Raw genomic sequence first — 21,850 nt, 5'->3', positions numbered from 1 at the left:
TTGGAAGAGTGTTCTGGAGGAGGGAACAGCCTGTGCAAAGGCCCAGAGCTAGAGGGGAAGGAAGGGAGCTTGAAAATTTCTTGGTGAGTTCACCAAGTGGGCTTTTTAGTAGTGGTGGGGCGTGGAAGAGCTGTTAGCCACAGAAGTAAGTTAGTGGTTCCATTAGGCTTTGACAGCTTCTCTGTCATTGTCAAGTGTCTTGGGAACGCCGGAGGAAAGAAGGATGCAGTGAGCTCGTTAATTTACCAGTTTCATCTGGGTTTCCCTCTGAAGGAGTTCTGTAGGCTTAGCATTTTATTCCTGAGACTTTACATTATTACACAAATATGATTAGAGCAACATTAACATAACTAGATCCAAAGAAGTATTAAAAAACAAAATTCACCCAAGGCCTACCATTGTGTACATTCCACAGATGTTCTAGTTGGGTCCTTGTGTAAGTGTATAGAAGTTTGCAGGGCTGTAATCCTACTGATTACAGTCACGGATTCTGCTCCCCTCTCATTGTTTTATTGTAAAATTGTTAGTCGCATGTCTCTGTTGTTATAAAATCTTCATAATTGTTCATAACATGTGCAATCACCTAAGTGGATATTCTTTAATAATATTACCATTCCCTTTTGAACATGAGAGTTGTTCTTGAGCTTTTTAGCTACTATAAATGATATTACACTGAACATTTGCTGGGGTCGGCAACCTATAGCCTGCTATCCAAATGTGGCCTGCCACCTGTTGTGTTGTTTTTTTTAAATAAAACTTTATTGGTACACAGCCAAACCCATTTGTTTGTGTATCAAAGATGGCTACTTTTGCACTACATGGCAGAGTGGAATAATTGTAAATAGTGATTATATGTCCCTCAAACCCTAAAATATGTACTCTCCGGTTCTTTACCAAGAAAAAAATCACCAACTTTAGTTTAGAGTGCATAGTAGAGTTTTCTTCTGAGTTATTTTCCTTAGGGGTGGGATTATTCACTTAGAGGAAATAAATGTAAGTTTCAAAATAATTTCTAATTTACAGCTTGAATATGGTCCGTATAGACAGTGACATCATGAGAACAAATGTGTGAAACAATTCATTGACCATTATACGAGTATAATAATAAGAAACTATTATAAAGCAATTTTGGTTGTGTTCAACGTTACAGTTCCCTTATAACACTCCCGTTGTAGTGCCAATTCTTTTCATTCAGACCAAGTATCAGTTTTTAATTGAATTTCATTCATACATTTCTCAAGTCTCTTTTAATCTTTGGGTTCCTCTCCCTCCTTCTTTTTCTTTACAATTTATTTCTTGAATAAGTTTGATCATTTGTCCCTATGGTTCCTTCCCACTGAGCAGATGTGTGAGTGCATTCCTGTGGTGTCATCAGCTGGCTCTTCAGTCCCCTGCGTTTCCTACAGGTTGGCAATTAGATCTAGAGGCTCATCAAGTTCGGATTTGTTTGATGATTTGTTGCAAGACCATTTCTTGGGTGGTGATGTGTATTTCCAGCGGGTGATGCCTGATGTCTGCTTATCTTTATTTTCATGGTGTTAAGATTGATCAGTGGGCTCAGGTGTCCTCAGTCTAATCCCGCCGTTATAAAGTGGGCACCTTGCTTTTTTTTTTTTTTAATATATTTTATTGATTTTTTACAGAGAGGAAGAGAGAGGGATAGAGAGTTAGAAACATTGATGAGAGAGAAACATCGATCAGCTGCCTCTTGCACACCCCCTACTGGGGATGTGCCCGCAACCAAGGTACATGTCCTTGACTGGAATCGAACCTGGGACCCTTGAGTCCGCAGGCCGACGCTCTATCCACTGAGCCAAACCAGTTTCGGCTGGCACCTTGCTTTTTTTTCACATTGCGATTTTCATTTAACAGTATATACTCGAAGCCATAGCATGGGGTTCCCTACTTCATAATTATTTATTTGCTTCTTTTCTCCCTTAATGTCTACCCCCTAACTGTCATGGGGGCTGGGAACATGTTTCAGGATCTATTTCTAGGGACTTCCCCTCCCTTCCTAGTGACCAAACTAAGCTTTGGTTCAATTTTCATTCTTCAATTTGCATTGACTTTGAAAGTTGGCACCTTCTTTGTGGCTCTTCATAATGATACTTCAACCACAGTTCCCGTTTGGTGCATTGTTAATCCTTACCCAAGGATATTTTTCCATTGACTTTTAGAGAGAGTGGAAGGGTTGGGGAGAGACACAGAGAGAGAGAGAAACGTTGATGTGAGACACATCGATGGATTGCTCCCTTCAAGCTTCCTGATCAGGGCCAGGATCGAGCCCGAGGTTTGTACCCTTGACCGGAATCAAGCCTGGGATCCTTCCGTCTGCAGGCTTACACTCTATCCACTGAGCCAAACCAGCTAGGGTGCAAATCTGTTCTTCCCTTCATCTTTGACATTTCTTATTAAGGCTCCTTTTATTGCCTGCTTACTTTAGGAAGAGGGAAAATACAAATTACTAAAACAATAAATATTCAAATGCCCTGGTCACTGCCCCTGAACAGATGTCCACTTTAAGTCAATACCAATCTCCATTCTTCGGGGCCAAGGGAAAACGTGAAGAGAAATAAAGGCCAAGCACTGCAAGGAGAGCCCTCCCCACCGGGAGGTAAAGGAAGGCTGACGGAGCGGTGGCTTCTATTTGGTTTCTAATTCAATGCAGAAAAAGACCCCTTCCAGAAAGTTCAGTTAAGGAAGAGGAAATGGTAACCCAAGAATGTTACTTTACGTGGCCTGCAGATTATTTACCATAATAAAATTGTTCCAAGTACCGATGAGGGTTTTATTTTGCATTTTATTCATATAGAGTGTGTGATACATGCCAGGTGCTGTGCTCAGTGCTTTGCAGGTATTACCTCAGAAGAGATAGTCCTCTAAGTAGGGCACTATTTGTCATCCCCACTTTCCAGGTGGGTAAACTGAGGCTCTGGGAGCTTTTGTAGCTTTTACAGGTCACGTAGCTAGTAAGAGGCGATGGGGTTCCCACTGCTTGAGTGAGATCTAGGGGAAGTCACCTAGCCTCTTTGTGCCTCAGTTTCCTCACCTGTGAAATGGGGATGATGATATCACCCGGTCCCGAGGGTTACCAGGCAGATCCTATGTGAAGTGTTTGAGCTCTGAATAAACATTCGTTATTACTCTGTTACCTCCTTTCAGTGTCCTAGTGAGAGCTCTCATCTATACTAAAAAAAGAGAGAAATATGCAAATTGACCGTACCTCCACAACACCCATCAGCCAATCAGGAGCAAGTATGCAAATTAACCCAACAATTATGGCAGGTTAATTTGCCTACACAGGCATGGAGCGAAGACTGAAGAAGACTGAGAGGCTTGGCTTCTCCTCTGCGGCCGGAGCGAAGGCTTGGGTCCCTGGTGCCGGAGGAAAACTGGTGCCGGCAGCCAGGGGAAGGAAGGCCTGTTGCACAAATCTTCGTGCAACGGGCCTCTAGTCTTTAATATTTTCCTCAGAAGTCAACTGAACTTTTTTTTTTTTTCTCTCAATATTTTATTGATTTTTTTTTACAGAGAGGAAGGGAGAGGGATAGTTAGAAACATCGATGAGAGAGAAACATCCATCAGCTGCCTCCTGCACATTCCCTGATGTGCCCACAACCAAGGTACATGCCCTTGACTGGAATCAAACCCAGGACCCTTCAGTCCGCAGGCCAACGCTCTATCCACTGAGCCAAACCAGTCAGGGCATCAACTAAACTTCTTAATATTTATGTAGTTGTATTGCCTACAAGGTCTTCATCCTCTTTCCCCCTTCACATGTCCCCATCTTATTTCTATGAGTCTGCGCTGGTCCTTTTGATCGGAATGTTAGATTGGCACAGGTCAGTGTCTGAATGAGGAGGGAACCCACCTTCATTCAGGAGATTGTAGACATTTTATTTTCCATTCCACTATCAAGTGTAGAGCACGTAGTATGTGCCAGGCTCATGTTTTTTACCAAGCAGAGAGGTATCGAGGAGTCAAGTTGTCTCTTGCCTCTGCTACCCATCAGCTGAGTCACCCTGGATAAATCATGTCCCTTTTCTTGGCCTCAAATTTATCTCCAGTAAAGTAGGAGGAAAATGTTCAAGATCACTGTTCTAGTCGTTATATATACAGGGTGGGGCAAAGGTAGGCTTACAGTTATTCGTATGGAAAAATAATACAATAATAAGTAGTGATACAAAAATGAACTCTTGTGTTTCACGTACTCACAACTGTGAACCTACTTTTACCCCACCCTAGATACGCTCAAACATACAGGATCAGAATATGAATTGCTTGGCAAGTTCCAAAAAGCCTGGGCGTTAATGTAGATGAACTGTGAGTTTTGGGGGCTGTGCCATTCCTACATCAGGGGCTTTTCTGAAAGGTTTTTCATTTGGTATCGAGAAATTTCGGGGCAGAGAAAGTCTGAGCTCTAAAAAAACCCTGTGGAAATGCCACAGTGAGGTTTTTATGTAGTGTCCGGAGGGCTGCTCTTCATCTTATCTCCATGACCTCTCGCTCTGTGGTTTGACAGTGTCATCTCTCTGCAGATGTCTCTGCAGATGTCTGTTTGTGTTTTTTTTAAGTTTTTCGGGAGTTTTAAAAAAGGTGTTTCTTGGTAACAGCTTTGTTGTGATATAAGTCACATACTATACGGTTCATCCCTTTAAAGTATACAGTTCATTGCTCTTGAACATATTCACAGAATATGCGCCACCATCACCATAATCAGTGTCACAACTGGTGTCATCAGCTGGTTGATGACAGTTCTGTACATTGTGGAAAATGCATAGAATCATGTGTCCATCAACATGGTGTCAAACAGAACAGCCTCTCACCCCCAAAACCCCCTGTGCTCTAACTGTGTAGTCAACCCCTGTCCTCACCTCGTAGCCCCTTTGCCTTCCCATATAAATTTTAGGGTCAGTTTATCTACCCAAAAAGCCTGCTGGGATTTGAATGGGATTATGTTGAATGTGTATATCAATTTGGGGAGAATTGACATGTTGACAATATTGCATCTTCCAATCCATGAACATGTTATACCTCTCCTTTTATTTAGCTCTTCTTCGATTTCTTTCACCAGTATCTTGTAGTTTTCAGCATTTAAAACTAATAAATAGTTAGACTTAAACCTAATAAATAGTTCCCTGTTTTATGGCTGTTACTGTAAATAGTCCTATCTATTTCCAATATTTAATTTCGGTGTATTGCTAACATATGGAAATGCAGTTGATTTCGGTACATTGATCTTGCAGTTATTGAACTCATTTATTAGTCCTTGGATCTATTTCTGTAGATTCTTTGGGATTTTCTTCATAGGTCATCGTGTCATCTACAAATAAAAATGTTTTGTTTCTTCCTTTTCAATCTATATGCCTTTTATTTCTTTTTCTTACCTTATTGCAACTTCTGAGGATATGTTGAGTAAGAGAGGACATCCTTTGTTTCCTGTCTCGGAGGAAAGCTTGCAGATTCACTACAAATGTGATGCTCGCTGGAGATTTGTTTCTGTAGGTGCCCTTTATCAGGGTAAGGACGTCCCCCGCTATCCTCGTGTGCTGAAAGTTTTTATCCTAAATGGGTGTTGAATTTTGTCAAACACTTTTTCTGTATCGATTGAATATTTGATTTTTCTCCTTTGGTGTGTTAATATGGTGCATTCATTGATGTTGAAGTGTGTTCCTGGAATAAAATTTAGTTACTTGTGCATTTGCATTTTATATGCAGGGGTGAGGTGCGGTGCGTTTTCCTTCAGTCAGTGGTTTTCGTAGGTGGAAATGTTGGACACATGGAATTGCCAGCTCATCCTGAGTAAGCTGCCGGCAGTCTGGGGAATCTGAGGCAGCTGCAAGGAGAGTTTCCTGTTGGCCCCACCAGCGGCAGAGACCGTGTGTGTGTGTGTGTGTGTGTGTGTGTGTGTGTGTGTGTGTGTCGGGGGGGGGGGGTCTATTCCCCACATCGCCATGCAGCCTGGATCCCCGGAGGCTGCCCTGGGACATCTATGCCACCTCCTGTCCTCGCCCACTCCTCCCCTCGCCCACCCCTCCGGCTGGTGCTTCCTTCTTATCCTCGTTACCTCGCTGGAACTGACACCGCCTCCCCCTAACTGACCTCTGAGCCCCCTCCCCGTCTCCCGTCCACTGGGACGTTGATTTTCTGAAAGTGTAATCCTGCCTCAGGCTCTTTTCTGCTCAGTAACCTTCACTGACTCCCCACTGCCCCCCAATAATGCCTACTTTCTCAGCCTGGAATCTGATGCCCCGCTGCTCCCTGCCATCTTTGATCCCATTGCGCCCCTTCACACACGTGTAGGGTTTGCCTAAAATGGACAGCTCCCCAGTTCCCAAATATGCCATGTGTTTTTCCACCCCTGTGCCTTCTTTTGCTGTGTTCCCTCTGCTGTTTTGAATATTGTACCCAAATGAAAGCCCCTTTAATCCTCATATCCACGCTGTGTGGTGGGTCTGTTATTATCCCCATTATAAAGGTGAGGAAACGGAGGCCCAGGGAGGCTAACTGGCCCACTAAGTAGTTATGTTTGTGAAATGACTATTTGACCTACGGGGGTTGCCAGCCATGCCTTAGGCGCCCATTCATCCTCACTTATTCTGATTGGAGGCCAACCTTTGGCCAGCAATCAGACTTCCTTCTTGACGCCTCACTGGGTACCGTATGGCAAGCACGCATCCTTCACCACTGTGGTTTTTCATTAGTGACACATGCTTACAAACCCTTAATGGTTCTTGTGTACTTGCTTTGTCATTTTTTTATCCCTGACTAATTTCTTCCTCCCCAGCTTGGCACCGATTTGGCATTAGGCTGCCTGGGTTTGTAATCAAGGCATCCCACACCCACATTCTCAAATTCAACAGGCGATGACTTCTGGCAAGTGCCCAGGGCTGGATGCCAGGCCTCCTGCTGAGACTGGCCCTACAGCTTCTCCTTGTATTTATTTCCCCAGGACAGTGGCCAAAGTCCTGAGCAGCATCCCTACTTCTCACGCATCCAGGTTTCCTTAGGATTGTCTTTGGCAAAATGGAAACCACCGTCGCCTTCTATCGCTAGTTTTCAGCACAGGACTGAGAACATGGTTGGTACTCAATAAATAATCACTGAATAAATAACTTTATTCTTCTTTCCACTTTATTTTATTTTTTTTTTATTTCAGAGAGGAAGGGAAAGGGAGAGAGAGACAGAAACATCAATGATGAGAGAAAATCATTGATTGGCTGCCTCTTACATGCCCCCCACTGGGGACCAAGCCTGCAACCTAGGCATGTGCCCTGACCGGGAATCTAACTGTTGACCTCCTGGTTCATAGGTCAGTGCTCAAACCCTGAACCATGCCAGCCGGGCTCTTCTTTCCACTTTAAAAACTAGGGTTGCCTGGCTGGGAAACCAAGAAAATTCTGAAAACGGATGTATCGGTTAGCTTTTGCTGCATAACAAATAGTCACCAAACCTTGGTGGCATACAACAATGAGTGTTTATTATTCACATGACTGAAGTCATCTGGGATAGGCTCTGATAATCGTGAAGTAGGCTGGCTTCCATGTCTGGGGGTTGGCTTCTGTCTTCTGAGCTGGGCACGGGTCAGCTGAGGTAGCGGGAGTGACTCAGCACTGGCCACGTGTCTTTCATCCTCTTGTGACCAGGAGGCTCCTGGCCACATTCGGCGGTAAGAGCTCACCAAACTCGAAAGAGCCTACCGGTGCTGCAGCAGTGTGGAGAGAGTTGCCACATTTAATTTAAAGAAAATCAACATGTAGAGATAGTTGGTGGTAGGATCTTCTTTTCAAATGAAATCTTACCAGGAAGCATCAATAAAGGACCCTCCCAAGCTGAGCTGCTCAGGTGTGGGGCTGAGAGAATGCCAAGGCGCAGTTCTTGCCTTCCGTACCCCTCTGCCTGAAGCCGAGGGTTCAGCTCCATCAGCGAGTGCCTCCTGTCTGCCTAGGAGTCCCGATGCACATCCACTCGGTGATACAGGATGGAGGCGGGGATTCTCAAGTCACCTCCACCACGGCGGGTTTCGTTGCAGAATACTCAGTAACAGCGTTCCCAGCGGCGACAGCTGCCTTTCCTCCGCGCCTGCCCCAAGTGCATCTCTGCGGAGGGGACGTTTCTAAGACAGACTCCCAGGTGCAGTCCCAGATGTTGTCTCTCTCTCACCTGGGCTCATCACTGCCCTCTGGACAGAACTCAGCCTCTCTGTGCAAAGAATGAAAACATGAAACCCAGAACAATTCATGTGCTACTTTCAAAACAGAGCAAGTGGGACCTTCTTTTGTTTTTGTTTCGGTGCCTGCTCCAGACACTACAGTTACAGATCAGATTACCGCACAACGGCCCTAGCCGGTTTGGCTCAGTGGCTAGAGCATCAGCCTGCAGACGGAAGGGTCCCAGGTTTGATTTCGGTCAAGGGTGCGTGCCTCGGTTGCAGGCGTGATTCCTAGTCCTGATCGGGGCATATGCAGGAGGCAGCCAATCCATGTGTCTCACATCGATGTTTCTCTCTCTGTGTCTCTCCCCCTCCCTTCCACTCTCTCTAAAACATCAATGGAAAAATATCCTCGTGTGAGGATTAAAATAAATAAACAAGCAAGCAAACAAATAAAATGGATATTTTAGAGGATATGAAATGGAGAGTCTCAGGCACATGCCCTCAGAAAAGCAAACTTTTTTAAAAAAATTGAATGCATTGGGGTGACATTGGTTAATAAAATGACATAGGTTTCAGGAATACAATTCTACAATACATCATCTAGCATCGGCAAATTGCGGCTTGCGAGCCACATGCGGCTCTTTGGCCCCTTGAGTGTGGCTCTTCCACAAAATACCATGGCCTGGGCGAGTCTATTTTGAAGAAGTGGCATTAGAAGAAGTTTAAGTTTAAAAAATTTGGCTCTCAAAAGAAATTTCAATCGTTGTACTGTTGATATTTGGCTCTGTTGACTAATGAGTTTGCCGACCACAGATCTAGGAGAACAAACTTTGTTGAGAGACTGGTTTCCCATAAAATGCCTAATTCACAGAAGCCCCAGACTTAGCTCCTGGCCAGTGAACATCTGCGGAAAACCCTGCCTTGGCAATTGGTGCCTCGCGCCGTGTTTGTTGGTTAACTTGTTCACTACCCTTCTCCCCAACTCGAATGCAAGCTCGGCGAGTACAGGGACCCCATGGGTTTCACTCTTACTCTGCTCCCCGCAGCATGCCCTGCACATAGCAGGTACTCAGTTCAAGATCGGGTGAATGAATCGTGCCATCCTCGGCCACAGCTCCATGACGCTGATGATCACCTGTGTTGGCAAGATTTCCTATGCGGGGAAACTCATATCTTCTTTGGATAGCCTTTTGGCAGCAAACATCAAAATCTTTTTTTTTTTTAATAATACATTTGTGTTGTTTTTTAATATATTTTGTATTGATTTCAGAGAGGAAGGAAGATGGGGAGAGAGATATAGAAACATCCATGATGAGAGAGAATCATGGTGGATCGGCTGCCTCCTGCAAGTCCCTGACTGGGGATCAAGCCCACAACCCCGGGCATGTGCCCTTGACCGGAATCAAACCCGGGACCTTTCAGTTCGCAGGCTGATGCTCTATCCACTGAGCCAAACCGGCCAGGGCAACATCAAAATCTTAAGTGCAGCCCTAACTGGTTTGGCTCAGTGGATAGAGCGTCGGCCTGCGGACTCAAGGGTCCCAGGTTCGATTCCGGTCAAGGGCATGTACCTCGGTTGTGGGCACATCCCCAGTAGGGGGTGTGCAGGAGGCAGCTGATCGATGTTTCTCTCTCATCGATGTTTCTAACTCTCTATCCCTCTCCCTTCCTCTCTGTAAAAATCAATAAAATATATTTTTAAAAAAATCTTAAGTGTAAAAATGCTTTCACCCAGTAATTTCACTTCCAGGAATCTTCTAGAAATGCTCATACATACAAAGAAGTATGTCCAAGAATACATTAGCAAAATTGTCTCTTTGTCAGAAACTGGGGATGGGATAAACGCCCGTTAATAAAAGGCTGGCTGTGTAAAGCAGTGGTTCTCGCCCAGAGGACCTTTGAAAATGTCCGGAGACATTTTTGGTTGTCGCTGCTGGCTGCTAAAAGTCCCATAAGACGGCCCCAAATGCCACCAGTGCTAAGGCTCAGAAACCCGGGGTCAAATAAAGCTGCAGCCAATTAAAAGGGTAGGTCTGTATATATGTGCCATGAAAGATCCCCGAGACAGGTCCTTAAAACATGCTATTTTACAACTTAATCTGTGATCTTGATAACACAGGAGAACAAAATAAACGCATTTTCTAAACCACTAAATAATTCATTCTCCTCCCCAGAAGCAACCACTGTTCGCAGCTTCTTCCGTGGCCTTCCGGAAATGTTCCCAGCGTGGGCACACACAGGCTCTGGTTTCTTCATTTACTGCAGGTGACTTTGGTTCCATCCAGAAACCAGTCCATTGCCCGGCTGCTTGAGGCCTGGACCCGAGGACCCCTGACAGAAGGTTCCCTGGGTTCTTCCCCCTCCCTTGGGTTTTCTTTCTTTTTAATATACTTTTTTATTGCTTTCAGAGAGGCAGGGAGAGGAGGAGAGAGATAGAAACATCAATGATGAGAGAGAATCGTGGATCAGCTGCCTCCTGCACGCCCCTCACTGGGGATCAAGCCCGCAACCCGGGCATGTGCCCTGACTGGAATCGAACCCGGGACCCTCCAGTCCGCTGGCCGATGCTCTATCCACTGAGCCATGCCTGCTCGGGCCTCCCTTGGGTTTTCTATGGGATTTTTATATTTGAATACAGAACAGAACTGTGTGCTGGGTGTGCGAGGGTGGGCAGAAGCCTGTGTAGCAGAAGCCTGTGTAGCTAAAGCCTGATGTTGGTGAGGGAGACGGGGGCCCAGAGGAAGTAAGCCAGGGTGAGGCTCTCTCCCCGTGGGTGGTGATGAGATGGCACTGGGGCTGTTTCCTGGTGATGACGAGTGGGGGCTTTACCAGGAAGGCAGGGGTAGATTTGCCTACACCCCCGGGCAGAATTCAGCCAAAGGTGGAAACAGTGTGCATTCCTCTTCCTGCCTGCCCACTGCCAGGCAGGGTCATTAATGGGCCTGCGTTCATCGCCAGGCCGTGTCCACCCTGAGTCTCAGCATCCACGTCTCTGGCGTTTGAACACACCTGGCTTTCATCTCCCAGGCTTTTGCAGAAAAGCCTCTTGGAGTTGAGCCTGAGACTTTTTTTGTTTGTTTGTAAATCCTCACCCGAGGATATTTTTTCCATTGAGAGTGGGGGAGAGAGAGAGAAACATTGATGTGAGAGAGACACATCGATGGGTTGCCTCCCACACGCACCTGACGGGGCCAGGGATTGAACCTGCAACCCAGGTACATCCCTTGGCTGGGAATCGAACCCGAGACCCTTTGGTGCGACCACGGAGCCACACCGGCCAGGGCAGGCCTGAGACTTTTTGATGTTGCCTCTCATTCGTTACTTCCCCTCCTCCTGCCTGTCTCTCTCACTGACACCGTATTCCAAGGTCAGAATAAAAAACTCGGGGAGACGATGGGGTCGGGTGACCTGCCAGAATCCAGCCCTGGCCTCTTAAAACAAAACGTGTCTGGTGCCAGCTTCATCCAGACATAGGCATGCTCAGTGAATGGACCAGACCGGGCCGGGGCATGGAGGGGTCAGGCCTGCTGAGGGCACAGGCGGCAGGCGGCAGGCGGCAGGGCCCCCGAGCCCACCTCGGGCCTCTGCTATCCAGCTCAGAGGAAGGCATCTCCAGAACGTACCTCTTGAGTCTTCTCCAAAAGTTGTCCAGCTAGCCTTCAAAATTCCAATTCTTCCTCCGGGGTGTCAGGGACGGGGAGAACCCCCTCTACCCTTATTGAGATCTTATGGATGGGCCAGTCATAAAATAGTAACATGGACACGAGATTCGTCTAACAGGAGAAACACCAGTTTTGGGGGGGTTTTATTTATTTTTTTTTATTAAGGTATTATACGTGTACATATCTTACCATTGCCCCCACCCCCCCACCCCACTCCCATACATGCCCTCACCCCCCAGAGTTTTGCGTCCATTGGTTATGCTTATGTGCAGCATACAAGTCCTTCGGTTGATCTCTTATCTCCCCCACCTCTCCCTAACCTTCCCGCTGTAATTTGACAGTCTGTTTGATGCTTTACTGTCTCTGTATCTATCTTTTTGTTCATCGTTTTATAATGTTCTTTATTATCCATAAATGAGTGAGATCATGTGGTATTTTTCTTTCATTGACTGGCTTATTTCACTTAACATAATGTTCTCCAGTTCCATCCAGGTTGCTGCAAATGGTAAGAATTCCTTCTTTTTTATGGCAGCATAGTATTCCATGGTGTAGATGTACCACAGTTTTCTGATCCAGTCATCTGCTGACGGGCACCTAGGCTGTTTCCAGATCTGAGCTATGGTAAATTGTGCTGCTATGAACATAGGGGTGCATATGTCCTTTCTGATTGGGAGAAACACCAGTTTAGAACGTGCGCACGAGAGAATCACAGTAGGATGCGCGGATCGTAAAACGAGGCTCAGTGATGGAGGCTTTTATACCGGAGTGCTTATGTGAACCTTTCGCTCCGGATCTCTCAGCTCCAGTCCCACGGCGGTCTCTCTCGGCCCCGCAGGGGCAGGAGGCGCCTGTCACCAGGGAGACCAGGGAGGGCCGAGTGCCCTCTGGCACCGGCTGCTTGTCACGTCACCTTCATTCAAAGTCTTCAGTATGGCGTTGCGGGGAGTTTGGGGGAACACCACCGGCGGAGAACCTGGCCAGGCTGCCTGGCGCCTGGCTGCAGAGTTAGGACCAGCTTTGTCTGAGTTCCCGAGTTCTCGGGGGACCGTGTGTCTCTCGGGGGATGTCGGCCTGCTTCATCTCCTGTGACATCGAAACCCACTGCTCCTTTCTCACAAAAAGCGTCTCTGCTCACCGTATGGAGTCAGAAGGGACACTGTGGAGCAAAGGGGCTGGTTTCTAATCTGAGGTGACTGGGCTGGTTTGTGAGACCCTAAGCCAGTGATGGCGAACCTATGATACGCGTGTCAGCACTAAATATTTAGTTTTTGGTTTATTAAATACAATTACATATAACAATTATACATTTATGTTATTTAAACTATAAATATCGTGAAATAATGTTTTTTCCTCAAAGTGACACACTACCCGAGTTATACTCAGTTTTTTGGCGAAGTTTGACACACCAAGCTCAAAAGGTTGCCCATCACTGCCTAAGCTGAGGGTCCTTGCAACATTGCTTTTAATGGACATTTATGTTAGATATTTTATTTCCAGTGCTCATCACAGTTCAGTATAGAAGGACAAACCTCGATGAGCCCTGGCTTGTGTGGCTCAGTGGATAGAGTGTCGGCCCGAGCGCCGAAGGGTCCGGGGTTCAATACCCAGTCAAGGGCATGTACCTGGGTTGCAGGTTCGTTCCCCGGCCTGGCCAGGCGTGTATGGGAGGCAACCAATCTGTGTGTGTCTCTCTCACCTCGGTGTTTTCTCTCACCTCTCCCCTCCCTTCCGCTCTCTCTTAAAAATAAATCAATGGGAAAAATATTCTTGGGTGAGGATTACCAACAAAACCTTGATGAGCCCTAACTGGTTTGGCTCAGGGGATAGAGTGTTGGCCTGCGGACTGAAGGGTCCCAGGTTCGATTCCGGTCAAGGGCATGTACCTTGGTTGCGGGCACATCCCCAGTAGGAGGCGTGCAGGAGGCAGCTGATCGATGTTTCTCTCTCATTGATGTTTCTAGCTCTCGATTCCTCTCCCTTCCTCTCTGTAAAAAATCAATCAATATATATTTTTTTAAAAAAAACCTTGATGAAAGGAGCCAGGGGGCACTCCTTCACCCCATCCCGAGGTCAGAACTCCTACTCATCCCTGAATTCAGACGTGTTTGTGGATTTGCTTTTCTAACGGAACAAGAAGAGGTCCTGAGAGGGTCAGCGGGGGTGGGGGACCAACACCCCAGGGCCTTTTTCCCCACCATTGCTTTGTCCCTTCTTATGCTTCTCCTTCCTGGCGGCCGCCTGGGCATGGATCTGACTGATTCCCGGGTCTCCGGCCTCTGCAGAGGCCACCTACGGGCCTTAGAAGAATTCCTGAGAAGAGGGTTATCAACCAACTCTTTTTTTTTTTTTTTTTTGTCAAGTGCACGAGCTGAGATGCTGGCCCCCTAAACTAGGAGTGGGAGAAGCCTTGGGCAAAAAGGAAGCTTTTAGCAGCTTGCCTACGGGCACACCCTCTGCTGTCTACATGAGACTTTCCAGAATCGGGCTTGCCTAAAGCAGAGGGCGTGGTAGGCGGACTCAGGCCCAGCGGACAGAGTTCAGGAAGTCTCTCGTTTCACCGCGAGTTGCCCAGGGAGGGTTGAGGGGCTGTGGTGGAGCAGCGATGTGCTTGCTTTCAGCCTGGGAGCTCGGGGGAGACCTGCCCGGGGCCCCTTTCGGTCACTGGGAAACCCCACACGTCTCTGTGTTACCACAAGAAAGAGCTGCTGTCACAGATGAAAGGTTGTAAGAATTATTCTCATCTTTGCATTAAATTCGGCGCAGAACTGCTTCCTCGCCGGGAACGCGCTGCCTGCTCCTGGGTTGTGTGCGTTATTTAAGGCGGGCCTCGAATAAAACCGCCCCAGCCCCGAGGGGGTCGGTGTAGGACTCAGAGGTAGAGGAGATCCGGGCGCAGGGACCGACACAGCCAAGCACTGGCCAGCGTGCACGCCCCGGAGGCAGGCAAGCCTCCCCTGGGCCTTGAAACAACCTCGGGGTGTGAATCATTCTGTTACCGCGGCTGGCCGGCCGGATAGGAACCGAGAACAAGAAAATACGTTGCTCATTAGCAAAGGGAACTAGGCCAGCGTGGAGGGTCCCTTCTCGTCGGTCACGCTCTTCTGCTTTGAGCAGAGCCTTTTCGTGGGCGCACCGGAGGCTGCAAGCCCAGGGGGCCCTTCTGGCTGCTGTGCCTGTTCCCGAGGGCCTGGGGAGTGTGCTGGAAACGAGGGGTTCAGAAAGCAGGCGTTTTTCAGCCTTGACGGCTTTACCAGCGTTAGATCTGTTTTTGTGGTTTCATTCTCTCCACAGACTCCCGTTTCCTACAGCAGGTTCCTCCTTGGCAGCACAACAGTCTGGGCCACATAGGAGACGGGGGACCATCCTGTGCATTGTGGGCTGGTTAGCAGCATCCATGCCTGTACCACACGATGCCAATAGCACCCCCCACCACAGGTGTGGCAGCCAAAAATGTCTCCAGACAACGCCAGAGGTCACAACCCACTCCCCCCCTCCCATGCACACACCCTTTGAGAATCACCGTTCTGTAGGGGAGGGGCACCATAAAATAAATTCTGTCCTAAAAGTGGTCCTTTTAAAACAGATCCTGCGCTAGCCAGTTTGGCTCAGTGGATGGAGCCTGCGGACTGAAGGGTCCGGGGTTCGATTCCGGTCAAAGGCACATGCCCCGGTTGCGGGCTCGATCCCCAGTGTGGGGCGTGCAAGAGGCAGCCGATCAATGATTCTCGCTCATCATTGATGTTTCTTTCTCTCTCTCCCTCTCCCTTCCTCTCTGAAATAAATAAAAGATATATTTTAAAAAACGATAAAATCTTTTTTTAAAAAAGAGTTTAGCCCTCACTGGTTTGGCTCAGTGGATAGAGCGTCGGCTTGCCTGTGGACTGAAGGGTCCCAGGTTTGATTCCGGTCAAGGGCATGTACCTCGGTTGCAGGCTCAATCCCCGGTCCTGGTTGGGGCACATGTTCCGGGAGGCAACCAATCGACGTGTCTCACATCGATGTTTCTCTCTCCCTCCCACTCTCTGGGAAAAAAAAATAAAACAATAATGGAAACATATCCTCTGGTGAGGATTAACAACAACAAAAAGAGAGTTTAAAGGCTTGTACTACAGGAAATTGTACCCGTCCAGCCTGTTTGTAGGAAAACGTCCTGAATTGCAGCAGTTGCTCAGTTCTCGGTGGTGGTTCGTGTTTCTGTTATGCTATTGCTGTTTGTTCCCGGCGCCTGTCCTGGTGGCCTTTCCCTGAGGTGTCTGTGCTTATGTCTCAGGTCAGCCTGCTGATCGCCTTCATCTGCGTGAGGAGCTCCCCGTGGATCAGCCAGAGCGCCTACCGGTACTTCGAAGTGGTCACCATGTGCAACCTGATCATGATCCTCGCCTTCTACCTGGTCCACCTCTTCCGCCTCTACCGCGTGCTCACCTGCATCAGCTGGCCCCTGTCGGTAAGGGCGTGGCCTGGCCCTGCCCTCGGCCCAGAAGCCAGGATGTTAGCTGGGCCCTGAGACCCCCTGGTGCCCGCTCGTCTGCCCAGCCCACCTCTTGCACCGTCCTTCGCTGCTTCAGCCCTGAATTTCCCACTGTTGGGTGGACACCTCTGCTTGTCTGATGCCCCGCTGCTTTCTAACACTCACCTTCCAGCTACGGGAAAACTCTGCCTCTCACCCCAATGTTTATCCTCTCAAGTGACAGATGATGGGCTGTGTGGGGGGGTTGGGAGGAGGAACATGGAAGGAAGAAGCTGACAAAGGTGATGGGTATTTGTACCGTTGTGAGTATTGAATAACATTTGTCAGCTAAAATGGACCGGCAGAGTCTGAGGAAAGATTTTGAAGTTGCCAGGGTTTTCTCTTCCCACTATATTATTTTTTAAAACAGCTTTATTGATAGGTAGTTCACATGCCATACGGTTACCCATTTAAAGTGTATCGTTCAGTGGGTTTTAGTATATTCCCAGAGCTGTGCAACCGTCACCACAGTCAGTTTTAGAACACTTCGTCACCTCGAAAAGAAACTCCATGCCCTTTCACTGTTGCCTTCAACCCCTCGTCCCCTCCAGCCCTGACCAACCAACCACTAATGTACTTTCTGTCTCTGTAAATTTTCCTATTCTGGATATTTCCTGTAAATGGAATCTTATATATGCTCTTCTGTGGCTGGCTTCTTTCACTTAGCGGAGTGTTTTCATGGTTTATCTACATTGTATTGTGTGTCAGTACTTTTATTTTTTTCCTTTTCCTAATAGCCAAGTAATATTCCAATGAACAGATACACCCCATCTGCTCATCACTGATGGACACTTGGGTTGTTTCTGCCTTTTGGCTATTATAAATAACGCTGCCATGAACGTTCATGTGCAAGTGTTTTGTATGGACACGATTTCACTCACTTGGGAATATAACTCGGAGTGGAATTGCTGGGCCACAGGGTCACTCTGTTTAATTGTCTGAGGACCTGCCCGACTGTTTTCCAAAGCGGCACCTCCGTTCACATTCCCATCAGCAGTGTATTCGGGTTCCAGTTTTTTTCTACGTCCTTGTCAGCACTCGTTATTTCCCGGCTTCCTTCTTGCGTTAGGGTTACTGTGCTCGTCTTTTCCCGTGTCTTGAGGTGAAGGTTAGGTTATGAATAGGAAACCTTCCTTTTTTTTGCATGTACAGCTATAGACGTCTCCCTGAGCACTGCTTCCCATAAGTTGGGTGGGTTGGGTGTTCATTTTCATTCATCTCCAAGTATGTTTCTCATTTCCCTTGTGATTTCCTCTTGGACCCATGAATTAGTTAGGGAATGTGTTATTTAATTTCTTATAAATTGGTGAGCTTCCCAAATTTCTATCTGCTATTGATTTCTAATTTCATTCTGTTGTACTTGGAGAGCACACCCCACATTACTTCAGTCCTTTTACATCTGTTGGGGTTGTTTTTATGGTTTGGCATACGGTCTATGCTGAAGAATGTTTTATGTGCGTTTGAGAAGAATGTATATTCTATTGTTGTTGGATAGAATGTTTCATAGATGCCTGTTATGTCTAGTGGTTCTGTAGTATTGTTTGAGCCTTCTATTTCCTGGTTGATTTTCTCCCTCGTTGTTCTAAACATTATGTGGTATTGGAACCTCCAGCTATTATTTCTGGATTATCTATTTCTCCATTTATTTGAGTTTTTGTTTCATGTGTTTTGTTGCTCTGTTATTAGGTGCATACATGTTTATAATGGTTATATTTTCCTGACAAATTGACATTTCCATCGTTATAAAATGTCCCTTTTAATCTCTGGTAACATTTTTTTTGTTTTAAAATCTACTTTGTCTGATACAACTATCGCCGCTCTAGCTTTCTTTTGGTTGCTGTTTGAATCACACGTCTTTTTTATCCTTCTACTTTCAACCTATGTGTATCTTTGAATATAAAGTGTGTCTCCTATAGAAGGCCTGTAGTTGGATTTTTTTTTTAAATCTAGTCTGACAACCTCTGCTTCTTGGTTGAATTGTTGAATCATTCACATTTTAAGAGAAATTCCTTTTGTTCCTAAGTTGTAAGGCCCCTTTCAAAGGTATGGCACCTTTTCGCTGCTTTTGAGAGCAAGCTCCTCTGGGCTTCCCTGATACTCACAAGGAGCGAGCAAAGGAGAGAATAACGGCTGGGGGAGGGCTGTAAGGGGAGTGCATGTTGGGAGGATACATCAGCCACGCATTTTTTTAGCCCAGTACAAGTTGGCACCTTCCCTTTAGGACTCTCTCTCAAGTCATTTTCCCCAGAGAATCTTGGCGTAGGGAACCTCCAGTTACTCATCTGCTCTTGGTCCGAATCTCTGTGGTCCACCTTGCGATACTCCTTTCTCGTCGCTCGGGGAGAAGTCGGGGTCTTTGGTTTTGCACGGCTTTGACAGGAGCTGCAGCCTGAAAGCGGAATGCTTGCCCAACGTTGAACAGCCGCCCGCCCTGATGGGCAGAACTCCACGAAGGAATCATCTCTGAACTCTCGCCGGAGACTGCAAATGCACGCATACGCTCCGGATTCAGAGTGAGCGTTACGAATGGCCTTGAAGCCCAGTTCTGCTCTGACCTGGTATTTCCTGGGGAGGAAGAAGGAAGAGGTGCAAGTGCTTCCTTGCTGCTGAATGACATCCTAATCCTGGAGCGTGAGTGGGGCGGCAACAGACAGCCCTGTGGGCCAGGGGGCGGGGCCAAGGCGGAGTCAGTCCCACCAGGAGACTTAGCGCAGAGCTTGGCCTCAGGTGCGCTCCTGGAGAGAAGAGAAGAGGGAAGACAAAATGCAGACAAAACCAGGGGGGCTTAGGGGTGAGAGTGCCGGCACCCACCACACGACCAAGCACTTCGCAGCGGGGCCGGGGACCACACCCCAGGCTCTGACTCCAGGTCTGAGGGGACCCAGCGCCTGTCAAGTCCACAACTAAAAAACGGTTCACACATCCTAACCAGCTTGGCTCAGTGGAGAGAGCATCAGTCTGCGGACTAAAGGGTCCCAAGTTCGATTCCGGTCAAGGGCATGTACCTTGGTTGTGGGCACATACCCAGTAGGGGGTGTGCAGGAGGCGGCTGATCGATGTTTCTCTCTCATCGATGTTTCTAACTCTCTATCCCTCTCCCTTCCTCTCTGTAAAAAAATCAATAACATATATATTTTTAAAAATAAAAAATAGCTCACAGAGCAGGCAGTCACCAGAGCCAGCACCTTGTGAGCCCAAAACATCCTCTGAGGCAGAAGCGAAAGGCACCCATCTCTTTAAGGGGCCTCGCTTCTCGGGGCTGGAGCGTAGCTTACCCTCTCCAGCCTGGGTGCCAGGAGAAGCTCGGGTGCTCTGTAGTAGCTTTGGCCGGAGGGTTGGTCTCCGGAGTGGAGCAGCCTTGAGTGGGTTTCCGTCCTCGCACAGGAAGCGTCCTTTCTCTCTGTCCCCTTCCTCCCTGCCTGCCCGGCATCTTTTCTCTCTTGCTCGGCCGCATCCTGGCCAGCCTCACGCATCCTCCTGGCCACCTGACGCATCCGTTGGCTGTGACCTGCGCTGCTCCTGTCGGGGGGGTTACACCCCCGCCCCTTCTGTCCACCTCTTCTGACGCCCGGTGGCCTCTCGGCACCAGGAGTGGCCCTCCGACCCACGGCTCTGCTTTGTTTCTGCCCCCAGGAACTCCTGCACTATTTAATCGGCACCCTGCTCCTCCTCATCGCCTCCATCGTGGCCGCCTCCAAGAGCTACAGCCAGAGCGAGCTGGTGGCCGCCTCGGTGAGGATCTCCTCGGGGCGCCTTCGCCGCGAATCCGTGCTGTCCGAGCTCGTTTCCTTCTTGACGGGGACAGCGGAGGGATTGTTTTCCGGGGCCCTTCTTTCTCAGAATCGGTACCCACCTTGATCCAGCCAGCCCGGTCTCCAGAGAGGCTTACACGGAGGGTCCCGGGAGGCGAACCATCAGGGCTGTTGGCACACAAATCGCCCCAGCGGCCCGGGCCTCTCTCTTGCACCTGCCACTCAAATCGGGTGGCACGTGGACTTGAAATCACATGTCCGTGGTGGTCATGTACTCGTGGCTGCCTCGGCCCCGTGCAGGGACATAGTCTGGAGCCTCGTGGGCCCAAGGGAACAGCACTGTGATCTCCTGGTGAGGTCGGCCATCAGTCCTAGCTTTATCAGTCCTAACTTTTAGCCGCATTCAGGCCAGGAAGGAATCCTCCTGTTCTTTTCAAAGGTGAAATGGACCCCTCTGATAGCCTAAATAGAGGTAGCATGGAAATGGACAAAACTGCCGTGCCGTGGGATCCATTTATACCTACCACACAAATACTCACGCATATACTGGTATACAGACGGGTATGCCGTTATTGTAAAGATTTATAGACTCCTGTCATATGAGTTCTAATTTAGCGAATTCTTTTCCGTTTGGCGGCCTGTGGGCCAGTACCGATTTGCCTCCCTACGGAGCAACACTTTTAAAACGAGTTTTAGGGAAAGCTGTCTGTGTGACAGCCACTCTTTCATTGGCAAACTTCACCAAGATCCCCCAGGCTTTGGGCCAAGAGTGGGTTCGCTCCCGGAATCCCACTGAGGGGCCGGGTCTGCCCTCTAAAGGTCGGCGTGGGGCAGAAGGTCACTCCTCCAAACACTCATGCCCCCTTAAGTGCCGCCCACAGCCCTCCCTCCCCTCCACCACCTTGTACCCCTCAGGACCCCCTCCTGCAGTCTCCAAGGAGAGGTGTGGTTGCCACCCCCAGGGCTCCACCTGCAGACGGGCCGGGGGAGGAGGCACAAAGAGAAGTTGGCCCACTGTGCGTCAGGCCCCACGGGGAGATGCCCACGGGTTGTATGCTTCAGGTTGCACAGAATGATGCTGGCCCTGGCATCCCAATCCACCCCATTTTTCACACGCCATCTCTGTGCCTGGGACCAGGCCTGGTTCCGTGGAGGAGCCGGAAGAAATAAAAAGGTAGGGTCCTTGCTTAGGAGAGAGAGTGGTGATGCCGCTCAGGCGTCCAGGCCAAGGCGCGCGGAACAATTGGTAGACGAGGCCCTGCCATGCAGAAGGGCGTTCTGTGGCCATCGAAGAAGCTGTTCGGTTGCGCAGTGCAGACAGAGGGAGACCAGGATGGCAGACAATGTACTCATGGTGCAGAGCAGACAGTGAGAGGCCGGGACAGGCTCCAACGGGCCGATTATGTGGCGCAGACAATCGGTACCAAAGGAGCCGAGGGAACGGAGCTGGGGGAGGGGAGAGGGTGCGTGGGCCTGTGGGGGGCAGCCCCTTATTCAAACCAGCAGCCAGGCTTGAAGAGAAAGCCCAGCCTTGACGATCCTGCCCTTCACCCCAGGCCCCTCCTCCTAGACCAGTGGTCAGCAAACTGCGGCTCGCGAGCCACATGCGGCTCTTTGGACCCTTGAGTGTGGCTCTTCCACAAAATACCATGGCCTGGGCGAGTCTGTTTTGAAGAAGTGGCGATAGAAGAAGTTTAAGTTTAAAAAACGTGGCTCTCAAAAGAAATTTCAATCATTGTACTGTTGATATTTGGCTCTGTTGACTAATGAGTTT

At 48.4% G+C, this 21,850-nt stretch overlaps 1 protein-coding gene across 1 annotated transcript in view; it reads left to right on the top strand.

Moving 5' to 3' along the window:
- CMTM7 (CKLF like MARVEL transmembrane domain containing 7) overlaps nucleotides 1-21,584 on the top strand; it is a 38,140-nt gene extending 16,556 nt beyond the window's left edge. Inside the window, exons 2-3 of the mRNA XM_079794501.1 lie at nucleotides 16,088-16,261; nucleotides 19,958-21,584. Of these exons, the coding sequence (XP_079650627.1) occupies nucleotides 16,088-16,261; nucleotides 19,958-20,182 (399 nt within the window). The 3' untranslated portion in view covers nucleotides 20,183-21,584. The remainder of the gene's footprint in view (nucleotides 1-16,087; nucleotides 16,262-19,957) is intronic.
- The last annotated feature ends 266 nt before the right edge of the window (nucleotides 21,585-21,850 follow it).

The sequence above is a fragment of the Cnephaeus nilssonii genome (genome assembly GCF_951640355.1).
Source record: "Cnephaeus nilssonii genome assembly, chromosome: 17".
Classification (NCBI taxonomy): domain Eukaryota; kingdom Metazoa; phylum Chordata; class Mammalia; order Chiroptera; family Vespertilionidae; genus Cnephaeus; species Cnephaeus nilssonii.
The sequence above is the reverse complement of the archived record's forward strand: the minus strand, read 5'-3'. Positions and strand labels throughout refer to the sequence as shown.